The sequence below is a fragment of the Monodon monoceros genome, unplaced genomic scaffold (assembly GCF_005190385.1).
Source record: "Monodon monoceros isolate NGI ecotype Baffin Bay Population unplaced genomic scaffold, NGI_Narwhal_1 Super_Scaffold_21, whole genome shotgun sequence".
In the NCBI taxonomy this organism is placed as follows: Eukaryota; Metazoa; Chordata; class Mammalia; order Artiodactyla; family Monodontidae; genus Monodon; species Monodon monoceros.
In genome coordinates this window covers 165,198,634-165,211,657 of record NW_021703778.1, presented here as the reverse complement: position 1 = coordinate 165,211,657, position 13,024 = coordinate 165,198,634, and the positions used below count along the sequence as shown (strand labels likewise).

Genomic DNA, 13,024 nt, shown 5'->3' with positions numbered 1-13,024 from the left:
TCAGGGCGCAGGACGTTGTGGTTTCTCAGGCTTTCTGTTCAGTAGAACAGCTCACTGGACTAGAGACAGGACAGGCCTTGGAGTCTGGAAGTCCTGGGTTCAAATCCCAGCTCTGCTTCCTGCTGGCCCTGTGACCCCACTGGACCTGTCTTCACTTCCCTTCTAGAATGGGTGAAGCTCATTGTGTCAGGATGCTGACTTTGAGAGGGTGGGTCACAAGCTGCCTTGAGGAGGCGTTTGTTGCTGATGGATGTTAACAGAGAGAAAGCCCTGTACTACCTCTGAGGCTGGATGTAAATGACCTGAGTTGACAGTGACAGTGGCACCCTCTCTATTCCCCCTCCCCCACCCCCAGTCCCTTCCAATGTCTTCTGGCATTTCCTGTCATCCCAGTTGCCCTCAGATTAGTCCTTCCCAGTCCTTCATTGGTCGGACCCCAGAGGATCTGAGACCCTCCACTTTGAGTCACGATTTCCGTCAGCCTCCCCTGTGCCAGGCCTCGAACCCTTGGGATGCCAGGTGATGGTGCCTGGTCCCTACCCTCAGGGAACTCCTCCCAGGTAGGCACAGAGACTCCCGCTCGTCCCAGTGGGAAAGGTCCCCCATCCCTGCTCGGCCTCCCTCTTGGTGTGGCACCATCCTAGCACGCACCACCCTGGACCACTTGTCCTTTTATAGCAACCATGAAGAGATACTTGATGCAGTTGGTGAGAGCCCTGCCCAGGGGACCATCACGGCAGAAAGGAGGGGTGACCACTCTTGAGTGGCCCGGTCAGAGGCTTCTCAGCTGGACGGTGAAGTGAGTGGAGAACCCAGGGTACACGGGGAGCCCCGAGGAGGTCACGTCCCCGGGTCTAGAGGGTCAAGAGAGGCCTCTGGGGACAAGGGTCTTTACTGCTGAGGCTTGAATGAGGAGTTAGCCAGACTCGGGGATCCAGGGGGAGGGGAGGGAAGGGACTCCAGGCAGAGCGAACATAATAGGAAAATCACTGGAGGTGGGCACAGCTGGGGGCACATGTGGGACACCCCCGATGCTGGTGTTGGGACAGCATCAACCATCAGGGAGACGCAGGGGTCCTGGAACAGGGAGCCAAGGAGGACCCCTCCTGTGTAACAGAGCGGGTGAAGGGTTGGAGATCTGGAAGGTCAGGGGCAAGCCTGGTGAGGAGAGGAGTTGACAGCCAAAGCCCCTTCTCTTGTCAGTCTTGGCCTCTGTCATCATCGTCATTATTATTGTCACCAATATTCGTTATCAAAAGATGACTCTGCCCGGCCACTGAGAGAAGGGAGCTGACATTCCTTCAGCAACTATTGTGTGCTCAAGCCTGTGCTATCCGCTTTCATGTTTAGTTTCCCCAAAGCCCTGTGATCGTGGTGTATTGTCCCCACTTTTCAATAGTGAAATGGATCCCTAGACACAAAGATGGGCCAGAATGGAAGGAATGGATCTTGTTAGGGCTTGAACCCAGGGCTGAGTTCAGAGCATCACTGACCGTCCCCGTGTGGGGTCCTGGGGCGGTGGAAGGGGTGAGGCGCACCCTACGCTCGGGTTCACGGCATCACGGGGACAGGCACACACCTAATCCAGCAGTCGCACAAGTATGTACGAGGTGCATCCCTAACATGGGTCTCGTGGTTATTCTCCTCCTCTAAAACCTTCTGTGGCTCCCCACTGCCTGCGAGAGAAAACCCAGCTTCACCTGGCATCAAACGTCCTCACTACCTACCTGCCACGCCCCCTTCTGCAGCCTCAACCCCCTCCAGCCGACCTCCCGGGCACACATCCTCTCCCGCTGGCAGGAGACCTCCTAGATTTCCCGTCACCAAACCTCTGTGTGTGCTGTTGCCTCTAGTTGGAACGCCCTTTCGTTCGGGTCTGGGTGTGCATGTGAGATGAAACGTCCCCTCGTCCACATGTCTTTCCTAACCCCTTCCCCCAGCCCCAGCCCCAGCTCCTGGCAGCCCTGCACAGCACTTGCTGTCTTAGCGCGCTAATCCCTTTGGACCTTGCACCATTTGCTGACAGCTTATTACCCCCTGGTGGTGGGTGTGGCTTCGTTAGGAGAAGGCTAGGGCGGCCCTTAGGAAGAGCTGTTGGCAAGGCCAAGGTGACCGGGTTCTGGAAGCCGAGGGAGCACTTCCATCAGGTGAGCCCTCAGGGATTTGGCCTGGAGCCTAGGTCAAGGGAGCCGTGTCCTGGGTGCCCCACCACCGTGCTCTCCTACGGGGCTCAGACCCGCTTGTTTTCTGTGTGCTTTGACGTTTCAAAACCAGTTTTGCAATAAGAAAACATTTCACCCTTGTCCTCTGGTGAAAGGAAGCAGCTAGAACCTTCTCCACCTGCTGGCCCGTGGGACCTGCCCTGGGGCTGGGGTCTCCCATGCGATCCCTCCACCAGCTCAGTGACGCATGTCCCAAGCGCCTGTTGGCTAGAGTGACCAGGATATGAGTTCTGATCCAACTCTGAAGCTTAGTAGCTGTGTGGCCAGGAGCGGGTCCCATGCCCTCCTGCCACCTCATTTTCCCAGCTATAAAGTGCAGGAAGAACCCCCGGCAGGGACCGGTCACTGAGAGAAGGCCTCTGGGGACAAGTGACTTCACTGCTGAGGCTTGAATGAGGAGTTACAGGATGGGGGTCCAGGGGGAGGGGAGGGAGGAGCCTGGGGGAGGGGGAGAGCTGGGGTCTGGGGCCTGCAGGCCTGGGTTCACTCCGGCTGTGGCACCTGGGGAGAATTTCCAGTGCCTTCTGAGCTTCAGCTTTACTCCTGGGGAAAGTGCTAGTTGCCACCTTGCAGGAGGGTGGGAAGATTGAGGCCAGTGACTTATTGGTGCACTTGGCAAAGTGCAGAGCACGCTGGCAGAGCCAGTGGAGAAGGTTGTTTCTCGTGGTTTCAATTCAGGGACACCAGCCTGTGGACTCTCCCAGCCCACGCCGGTGCCCGCAGCAGTCTCCCAGGTCGCAGCATCTTGTCTCTTTGCCCTCCTCGGCCCTGCACTTGGGGTCTAGGCCAGGCTGTTTTCTTACTGGTTTCCAAGCCTCTTTATGGTCAGAGACATGCCACATTTCCTAGGACTTGGCTTCCAAAAGCCGGATGCCCTGAACACGCCATGTTTTCCTAGCTTTGCTGGCTCAAATGTCTGCTCAGCACTGAGGCCTGGTGCCACCGCCACCTCCTCATGAGGCCTTCTTGGTTTGCCCACATCCCTCCTCAGAGCTCCAGGTTTGGGGTCTCTCACGGCTCTTTTACAGTCATCTGTGCTCTTGTCTGGAGACTCCCTTACAGCCTGCAAGCATCGGGCCATGTTTGTTTTCCTCCTGGACTCAGCTCGGTACCCAGCAGGGCACTCAGCATAGTACTCAGCATATTACCCAGGACAGCGCCCATCTGGCCGTGACTGCGTTGAGGGAAAGCCCTGGCTCACCACATTCCTCCAGTCTTCCTGAACTGCTTCTCCTCCCTGCCGAGGTTTTCCCTCCACCCAAACCCCGCCTGACTTTTGCCCTCACTGGCTCCCTCGAATCAGAATTGCTTTGTGGCTACAGATCAATGGCCCCCTTCCCAGCTGGCTCGTGTCCCTTGCCAAGCACCCCTGGACTGTGTCCTTGCTGGGGTGGGGCTGTAGAAGAACCACGCACGAGCCGAAGAGCGGAATCATCAGGGCAGAGAAGGAGGGTGGAATCTGCTTCTCGAAGGTTGGCTTTGCCAGCTCAGCTCTAGCCTCTGGTCCCACAGCAGACATGCCTCTGGTCAATGTTTTGGTTTGGGGGCAGGGGTTTCTGCTTCAGGCCAGGTGGGGCTCATGTTCTGCCGGCCTTTGGGACTGGCCAGCTCTTCTCTCTTTGCAGGGAAGCAACAGGCTCACTCCCCTGCAAAGAGCGGTGGGTCCCCCCATCTCCCATGTTCCCCTGGTCCAGCCTGTGCTTCCCTGGCCAGGAATCAGGAGGGCAAAGGTCCAGAGGCCTAGAGGAGGTCACACCATCAGGACCCTGGACTTTGGGAAGGGGCCCTTGTCCTCACAGGGACTTTCCAGGCTTGGCTGGTTCCTTGTGAGTGTGGCAGAGAGAGACTGAATTTAGTTTCTTCCCCAAGCTGCTGCCTCCCTTCCTTCACGGAGCTGGATTCCGACTGAGGTTAAATTGGGCAGCCCCTGTAGAGGAGGCCTCGCTAACTGCTGGCAGAGAATTGTTCTGCAAAGCTAAGGTTTCTGTGGGTCCCCGGTGCCCCCACTGGTAAAACTGGAATCACCCTGGTGCCCATCTTGCCAGCTTGGGGATTGGGCATGGGGTCTACGCCACAACTCTGGGTGTCAGAGACATCAGATCCTGAATTTTTATTTCTTTTTTTTTTTTTTTTTTTTTTTGCGGTACGCGGGCCTCTCACTGTCGTGGCCTCTCCCGTCGCGGAGCACAGGCTCCGGACGCGCAGGCTCAGTGGCCATGGCTCACGGGCCCAGCCGCTGCGCGGCACGTGGGATCCTCCCGGACCGGGGCACGAACCTGTGTCCCCTGCATCGGCAGGCGGACTCTCAACCACTGCGCCACCAGGGAAGCCCTATTATTATTATATCTAATCAAATTAAATCTCACTGGATGGCAAGAAATTCATCCTCAGCCACGCGGGGGGACCCCTTCTTCTGAGAGGTGTGAAATGTTCTGTTCAGGGGGTGGGTAATCTTACTCAGCCCAGAACATTCCATGGTGGCCCTGGGTCTTTGGTCCACACTCGTCACTGTGGTGCCTTTGTCCGCCACTTTGCTGCCCACTGCTGAGCGGGACTTGGGGTCCCTGCTGGGCGCCTGCTGTTCCTGTTACCTGCTAGGGTCCGGCGAATCCTGCTGCTGGGCCCAGCCCTGAGCCCCAAACCAAAGCTCTTTTCCTCTCTGGGGGAACCTCCCTGCTCTTCGCGCTACCTGCTCTACACCCCACTCAGAGCACAGAGACAGCCCTTGTAAGGAGGTTCTTTAACCTCACTCTTTGATAACACGCGTAGGCAGGGAAGTCCCTCTATACCAGGGGTCCCCAAGCCCTGGGCCGGGGACCAGTACCCGTCTGTGGCCTGTTAGGAAACTGGCTGCGTAGCAGGCAAACGAGCGAAGCTTCACCTGCTTCTCCCCATTGCCCACATGACGACCTGACGCACCTCCCACCCTGCCACCACCCGTGGAAAAACTGTCTTCCACGAAACCGGTCCCTGGTGCCCAAAAGGTTGGGGACCGCTGCTCTATACTATCATCGATGTCATCACCATCGTTAACCACTGTCATACGAGGTAACAAAAAAGGACTGGGACCACTGCCCGTTTGCACGTGTTGGGGGAGGGTCTGCGGAACCGCTCAGCGGTTTATAAAGTACGCTAACATATTCATGTTCTAATTAATAGTGTTTTCGAAAAGTAATATTATAACCCTATGAGGTAGACAAAGCAGAGATTGTTATCACCATCTCTGAGTGACTGAGTGACCTGCCTGGGACCACAGAGCTGTCAGTGGGGCAGCCCTGGACACGGCAGGAGCCCCTCCCCGACCCCACCCACAGTGAAGGCTCAGACGGCCAGCCCACTGGGACATCAGTCTAAGAAAAGTGACTGCCAGCCTTAGGCAGACAGGCTGGGGAACAGCTGGAGCTTTAGGCGAACGCTGTGCTGTCAGTAAGTGTAATCAGGAGGTAAGCGAAAGGTAGCGGTAACGGTGAACAATTTTGGAGTGATGGGAGGTGCAGTGTGGGCCAGGCCATGCGCTAGTGTATCTCGCAATGTCATTATAACCTTGGGTGGCGTTAACCATTATCTTCCCCCGTTTCATAGGCCTGGAGAGTTTAAGTACCATGACAAAGGTCACACAGGTAGTGGAGACTAGCCCTGGAATTGGAGTCTAATCTTGTTTTGACTGCAGAGACCAAGCTTTAGTTGCCAAAGAACTAGAATAATAACAGTGAATAAGGACAACAGCTAATGTTACCAGATAACCTACTATTTGCCCGGCGTTGTGTATCAGCCTTGGTCCTCCGAGAAGCCAAGGCCAAGGTGAGGTTAGATATGCAAGACGTTTAATAGGGAACCATCTGTGAGAGAAAATGGGACGGGAACCCGGGGTGGCTGGGAGGGACACGGTCAGTCCAATGCAGGTCCGACCCTGAGTCTGGGAGAGCAGGGAGAATCTTGGACTGCTGGGTGGTTCTCAGGGAATTTGGCAAGGCCGTGGGGCATCCCGAATTAGTCACCCATCAGAGGAGCCCAGTGTCCTGTAGTAACGGGCCTGCCTTCATGTTCCTGTTTGGTCACTGGTGGGAACAGCTGAGGGAGCGAGGCCTTGGTGCCAGCTGCAAACTCAGAGATACTTCCGAGCTTCGGCTGGGGACCTGGGCCAAGCCCACTCCCTGCAGTGGGCCTGAGAGGCAGATTCTCATGGCGCCACACACTGGGACATGCACTTTACATGCATTTTCTCAGTTAATTCTGGAAAAAAAAAAAATCTGAGAGCTGAGTACTACTATACACCCACTTTACAGATAAGAAAACCAAGGCCAGGGAAGTAATGAAACTTTTCTGGGTTCACGCAGCTGGAAACAGGCCCATCGGGGAAGGGAGGGCACTCCTATCATCAGACAGCTCTGGGCGGTTCTTAATCTCCATCGCCGCTCGCTCCCACCCCAGAGCCCTTAGCAGCCTGCCTAAGGTCACAGAAGAAGGGGCAGGGGCTGCGATTCGAACCCCAGCTCCTCTGGTCTCAAAGTCCTGCCTCTTTCCATGTCTTGCCACTGTCTTCCCAAGGCTCTGCCTGTTGGCGTGTTGTCTAACTCCTGGGAACTGGCTTTGTGTCCACAACAGAAAATATGCCAGCTAGAGCCAGAGGGCCGCGTGAAGGTGGACATGGTGCTGCGGGCGGCCGAAGCCCTCCTGGCATGCTGCCATGAGGACCAGAAGCCCGAGATCCTGGCCCGGCTGAGGGACATCAAAGCGCAGTGGGAGGAGACGGTCACCTACATGACCCACTGTCACAGGTAGGGTGGCTGGGTACCTTTCCAGGCCTTTGTCTGCAGCTGCTGCCGACCCTCCGTGCCCACCACCACGCTGGCCTGGGGCCGCTGCCCAAGGGACATTTCTTCGGTCCTGGGATTAGTGGGAACAGGATGCTCTCTTGGGATGTCAGTCAACCCTGCCTGCCTCTTTCTAATTATAATCAAGCTTAATGAGGATAATAGACAGTGGGAGCCCATCGTGTTTTGCCAACAACTAATTCTTGGTAGACTTGTGGCGTGTGCATCCTCCAGCAGAAAGGCCGAATGGCCCCGGTGGGTAAGAAGGCCTGTTGCCTTGCTAGCGCTTTAGCCCAGATTCTCTGCTTGTACCAGGAAGCCAGGTCAGGGGTGGGGGCTTTGCCTGACCTGGGATCGCCTCTTGGCTCTGCTGGTTACTTGCTGTGTGGCCTTGGGAAAGTTACGTGACCTCTGAGCCTCAGGCGCCTCATCTGGACAATGGGTATAGTCAAGTGTTTCTTGAAGGTTTTCAGGAGGATGGCGGGGGATAGCAAATGTCGAGAGCCAGGCACAGCGCTTGGCACACAGGAGGTCCTCAGTGGGCAGGAACTGCCATTATCTTCTCCGTCTTTATGAAACCAGAATGTTGAGTGGACCGGGGGGACTTTACACGGTGTTTTCTGCTTTTCAAACTCTTTCACTTGGAATTCCAAAGGAAGTAGCTTGATGTTGGCTGGACCGATAGGGCCATCTCCACGTTACAGACGGGGAAACTGAGGCGGATGCAGAGGCAGGGTAATGCAGCGAGTTCATGGCACGCCTGGAACCCATGCACGGGCCCCAGCCCTCTGTCACCGCTGAGCGGTGACGAGCCCACAGATCCTATTATACTCTGCAAATTAAGAGACACACTCCCCGTGGCAGTCTTCTCGTGACTGCTGGTGGGCACCCATGTGGTAAGAGCCAGGTGACTGTGTGTGGAGTCCCAACACCAGAGAGAAACAACTGGGGGCATCGTCGTGCATCACTAATAGGAATTTGGGGCTAGAATTTGGGGTCCTGGTGGCTAAGGGCATCAGCAGGCTGGGGGTTCTCAGAGCAGGTCTGGAATCTGAGACACCCTGATCATTAGCCCCGTGGAGCTTGTTTCCCAGACGGGAGGGTCTTGTCTATCAGGACCGGGGTGAGGCCCGAGAGGGTGTCCTTGTGCCCCCTCCCACAGCCCCCCAGTACCGGGGAGGGGGCAGCGGCACGGCCTCCCCGCCCATGAGCCTGGTGGGGGGATGCTCATGGCCGTGGCCTCTGCCTACAGCCGTATTGAGTGGGTGTGGCTGCACTGGAGCGAGTACCTGCTGGCCCGGGATGAGTTCTACCGCTGGTTCCAGAAGATGACGGTGGTGCTCGAGCCCCCTGTGGAGCTGCAGCTGGGCCTGAAGGAGAAGCGCTGGCAGCTGAGCCATGCCCAGGTGCTGCTTCAGAACGTGGACAATCAGGCCATGCTCCTGGACCGGCTGCTGGAGGAGGCGGCCTCCCTGTTCAACAGGATCGGGGACCCCAGCGTGGACGAAGACGCGCAGAAGAAGATGAAAGCCGAGTACGACGCGGTGAAGACCAAAGCCCAGGTGGGTGAGGGCAGTGGGCTGTCTTCACCCCTCCATCCGTCACCTGCTCCCTTCTACCCGTCCAGCCACTCATTTGCTCCCTCACCATCTATCCATCCATCCATCTACCCACCATCTACTATCCACCCACCCGACACCACTCACCCACCACCATCCACCCATCTCCCCACCCTCCTATCCAACTGTCTACCCACTCACCCATCTATCTCCCCTCTAAACTAACTACTAAATCCCTTATTTACTATCTACCCACTCGCCACTCCATCCACCACCAAATCTCTTATTTACTATCTACCCACTCACCCCTCCATCCACTTACCTACCCATCCACCCATCCATCTCCCCACCCTCCTGTCTATCTATTTACTCACTCACCCATCTACCTCTCCACTAACCTAACTAGATCTCCTATTCCCCTCTCCAGCCACTTAATCACCCACCCATCTATTCATTCACCTACTCGTCAACCCACCGATGTCCTCTTCACACACCCATGTACTCATCCATCTCTCCACTATCTACTACCCACCGTTCACCCCTTCACCCACTTACCTACTCACTGTCTACTTGCCACCCATCCCTTATCCACTCACCCAAGCATTATATAACTACCTACCTGTCAGTCTTCCACCTACGCATTCACCCACCCCTCCACCATCTATCCACCCATTGACACGTCATCTACTATCTGTACGGCCAGCGCTGCTCATGCCTAATACGCATGTGGGGACTTAGTAAGTGTATGTTGACTGACTGACTGATGGACTTTGAGGTTCACTTCCACCCAGCTCCCCTCCCCTCTCCCTCCCTCCTTCCTTCCTTCCCTCCCTCCTCCTGCCCTTTAGTCCTTCTCCTTTGCTTTCCTCCTCTGCTCTCTTTTGTCCTTCCCCCAATTCCTCTGCCCGTTCTTTGTCCCCGTCTCTCACCTCATTCTTGCCTTGGTTTAAACAGTCCATTGAGTTATTAAGTTCAATTTTGTTTCAAGAAATTCTATTTGGTTTTGTATTATATCCGTCATTCATTTTTTTTCTTTCTTTCTTCTTTTTTTTTTTAAAATTTACTTATTTTATTTATTTATTTTTTAGTGCATTGGGTCTTCGTTGCTACACGCAGGCTTTCTCTAGTTGCGGTGAGCGAGGGCTACTCTTCGTTACGGTGTGTGGGCTTCTCATCGCGGTGACTTCTCTTGTTGCGGAGCATGGGCTCTAGACGCGCGGGCTTCAGTAGTTGCAGCACGCGGGCTCAGTAGCTGTGGCTCACGGGCTCTAGAGCGCAGGCTCAGTAGTTGCGGTGCACGGGCTTAGTTGCTCTGCGGCACGTGGGATCTTCCCGTACTAGGGCTCTAACCCGTGTCCCCTGCGTTGGCAGACGGATTCTTAACCACTGCGCCACCAGGGAAGCCCCTCTTTTTTTCATTGTCCTTTTTCTCTTAAACTTGGCACTCCTCTCAGGTACGGATTCTATCTGTAGTCATTTTATTCGTACACATTTTATAATCGTCAGGCTGCTCAAGTAGCTGAAGTTCCTGGCCTGATGCTGCCGTCTGTTGGGTCTCCTGACATGGTGGATCATTTCCTTGGAGACTTCGTAATTCTGAGCTGTGAGCTCATCCTATTTGGGGCCTTATCTGCAGAAGCCCGTGGTTGGGCCTGGCCCTCAGAGAGCCTGTGTTTTTTCTTCAGCCAGGCTACCGTGGGAACTTACCTTCAGGGTTCCTACTGAGTGTCACTGAAATGTTTTGGGGGTTCCTAAATCAAGTGGGTTCTCCGTACTTGAACCCTAAGTCCAAATGATGCAAGAGGCTCCGGGCTCCATACTCTGGAAGGTGACTATCTTTTCATTTGTCTTTTCAACCAGAGCCCAGGCTGAAATACATATGCTTCTGTCTTGTATTGCGCTGGTGGGAAGGTTTTTTCTCTAGTTCACCCTTTGACAGAGGGGGAGTCCCCTGAGTATTCTGCCTTTTTGCCGTGGTCTCTGCCCCCCTGGGCCCAGAGTCTTACCTCCTCCTCCAACCTGAGCATTAAACCCAAGAAGACGTCAAGCACACATGTGGGTTTAGCATCCCGGTTTCCATGGCATCTTTGCATCTGGTCCACGGGATATCTCTCACCTTGGTGTGTGCGGTGTGTGCGTGGTTCTGCATTTAAATGATGCTTGTTACATTTTATCCAGCATTTCTGGCTGGCTACGGTGGAAGGGTATTCAGCTCTCCCACGTTGCTGGAGGTGGAAGTCTCCTGGGTCCTTCAAGTTATGGGAAATGGTTCTATAATAAGCAGAGATCTGAGAAACTTTGAGTAGGAATAGGACGCTGGCCCCAGAATGCTTGGAAAGGGACCTGGGTTCCAGCCAGGCTCTGCTGCGTCCCAGCTGTGTGGCCTCGGGGTGCTCACCCTACCTGGAGCCAGGGTGTAGGACTGAATGAGTTTGCATGTGAGCTCTTTGAAATTGGCAGGCATTTTCCCAGAATAAAGGATGACTTGTGCTCTCGGTAGCAGTGAGAAGAAATAGCCACAACAAGGGTGTCTGCCACGTATCAGGTGCTCGGAGCCCTTCACTGAATGAATGAGAACCCTGCCCCTGCAGCCGGGAGGCTCGGAGGACAGGCAGGCGGGGTGGAGCTTGGCTCTCAGAGCTGTAGCCAGCTGGCCCTCCCTCACGGCATCCAAGTGTCTAGAGCCTGCTTAACAGCAGGTCTCTCTCCAGGTCTGCCCCACGGGCTCAGGCAGGGGAGGTGCCTGGCCCATGGCCTCCTTGCTGCTGTGACTTTACAAGAAACAGGTGCTTGTGCCGATCAGCAGAGTGCCTCGTGCAGGAAATGGAAAGTGGTTGTGTGTGTGTGTGTGTGTGTGTGTGTATGTGTACACGCGTGTGTGTGGAAGGGGCATGCCTGGGGCACCGGTGAGCACCAATTCTAAGAAATGATCACCTCAGAGATTCTCATCGTCCCTCCAGGGAACCCTCCCCTCGCTGGATCCAAAAATTCATAGAAATCACAACTCTTATGGGCGAATGCTATCTTTTCCTAGTCCCTTCATGTCTTTGACCTCATTTGAGCCTCCCGACCTTCTTATGTGGTAAGTAGAGAAGGTGTGACTGGGCCCTTTTTTAAAATTTTGACTTAAAAAATAATCTACAGATAAACAACAAGGTCCTACAGTATAGCACAGAGGACTATATTCAGTATCGTGTGATAAACCACAATGGAAAAGAATACGAAAAAGAATGTCTATATCTATATAACTGAATCACTCTGCTGTATACAGAAGAAATCAACACAACATTGTAAATCAACTATACTTTAATAAAAATAATAATAATCTAAGGGTCAGATACCCCTGGCCCATCAGAAAGAACCGGAAGTCCTAGGCGACTCCCTGTGTGGGGTCCTCCTTTGGTGGTTGCCCCAGGTCCTGGGTGAGGCGCTGCACCTGTGTCCATCAGGGGAGATCAGGGGCTGCCAGAGCTCCTGTGGGTCCAGCTCAGAAAGTGGATGCAGTGGTACATGGGAGGTTTCGAGCCCCTGGATGAGGGAGCACGTTGTTTCCAAGGGTTTTCCTGAGGCGGAGCCCAGCTGGCAGCATCCTGGGGGCAGGAGCCTGGGGGCTCTGCCCGTGATGGAGGGGTGGGGGGAAGCTGCCGCCCTGGCAGAAGCCCTCCGAGTTGCCAGACGGGCTGGTGAATTTTGACCTCAGTGTGGAGACTGGGGGGTGTGCAGGGTGACTGGACCCTATGAGAGAAGGCAGTTCAGTTTGGCCTTTTGAGCTGTTGGCTGAAGCTCACAGACCCTTGGTTTTCTGCTCCTGGCTGCCAGAGGTTTGGGAGCTGTGTTCTAACTCATAGGGAGCCCGGTTAGCTCTCGGGATGGGGTTGGGGGTAGGGGTGGTGAATGGGGAGCTGTTTCTTGTCTCTCCCAGAGCCGGCAGTAGAAGATTGAAAGGCGGTATGAGGGAGAGGCCAGGGCAGGCCCCTACAGAGCCTCTGAAGTTATACTCAAACTGTCATGTGAATGTGCATTTTGTTGGTGAGAACAATCATAGCTTCCAGATGATGCCATGACCTTCAGAAGACAGAAGCTACTGAGAGGGGCAAACTTTTATATCACCCTTAGCAAGGGTCCTCTTCAGTAAAGTAGGATATAGCTTCCCCAACATCAGCCTCCCGGGGCATACCCCATACTGGGCCTTCCAACCCCAGACGAAAGGAAGACACTCTGGCTCCACCCTAAGCAGGGTGAGGGACACTGCATGTCCAGCAGCCCTCAGAGATTCTTTGTAGCTCGGATGCCTCCTGGTCCCCTGCTCTGTACATTTGATGAAGGTCTCACCTTGCACTAAAGTCAGACGAGAAAGCCACCCTGAGGCAGGCAACTGAAATCCTCCCACCCCAGTGAGAGTAGGAGAGCCATGCAGGGATCCCTAGAG

General features: G+C 54.8%; 1 protein-coding gene across 8 annotated transcripts in view; it reads left to right on the top strand.

The window, feature by feature from the left end:
- Positions 1–13,024, top strand: part of SYNE3 (spectrin repeat containing nuclear envelope family member 3) — a 96,282-nt gene that overhangs the window by 41,026 nt on the left and 42,232 nt on the right. For all 8 annotated transcript variants that reach the window (XM_029239591.1, XM_029239596.1, XM_029239597.1 and 5 more), the window contains 2 exons: positions 6,828–7,000; positions 8,289–8,598. In XM_029239591.1, coding sequence (XP_029095424.1) covers positions 6,828–7,000; positions 8,289–8,598 — 483 coding nt within the window. The remainder of the gene's footprint in view (positions 1–6,827; positions 7,001–8,288; positions 8,599–13,024) is intronic.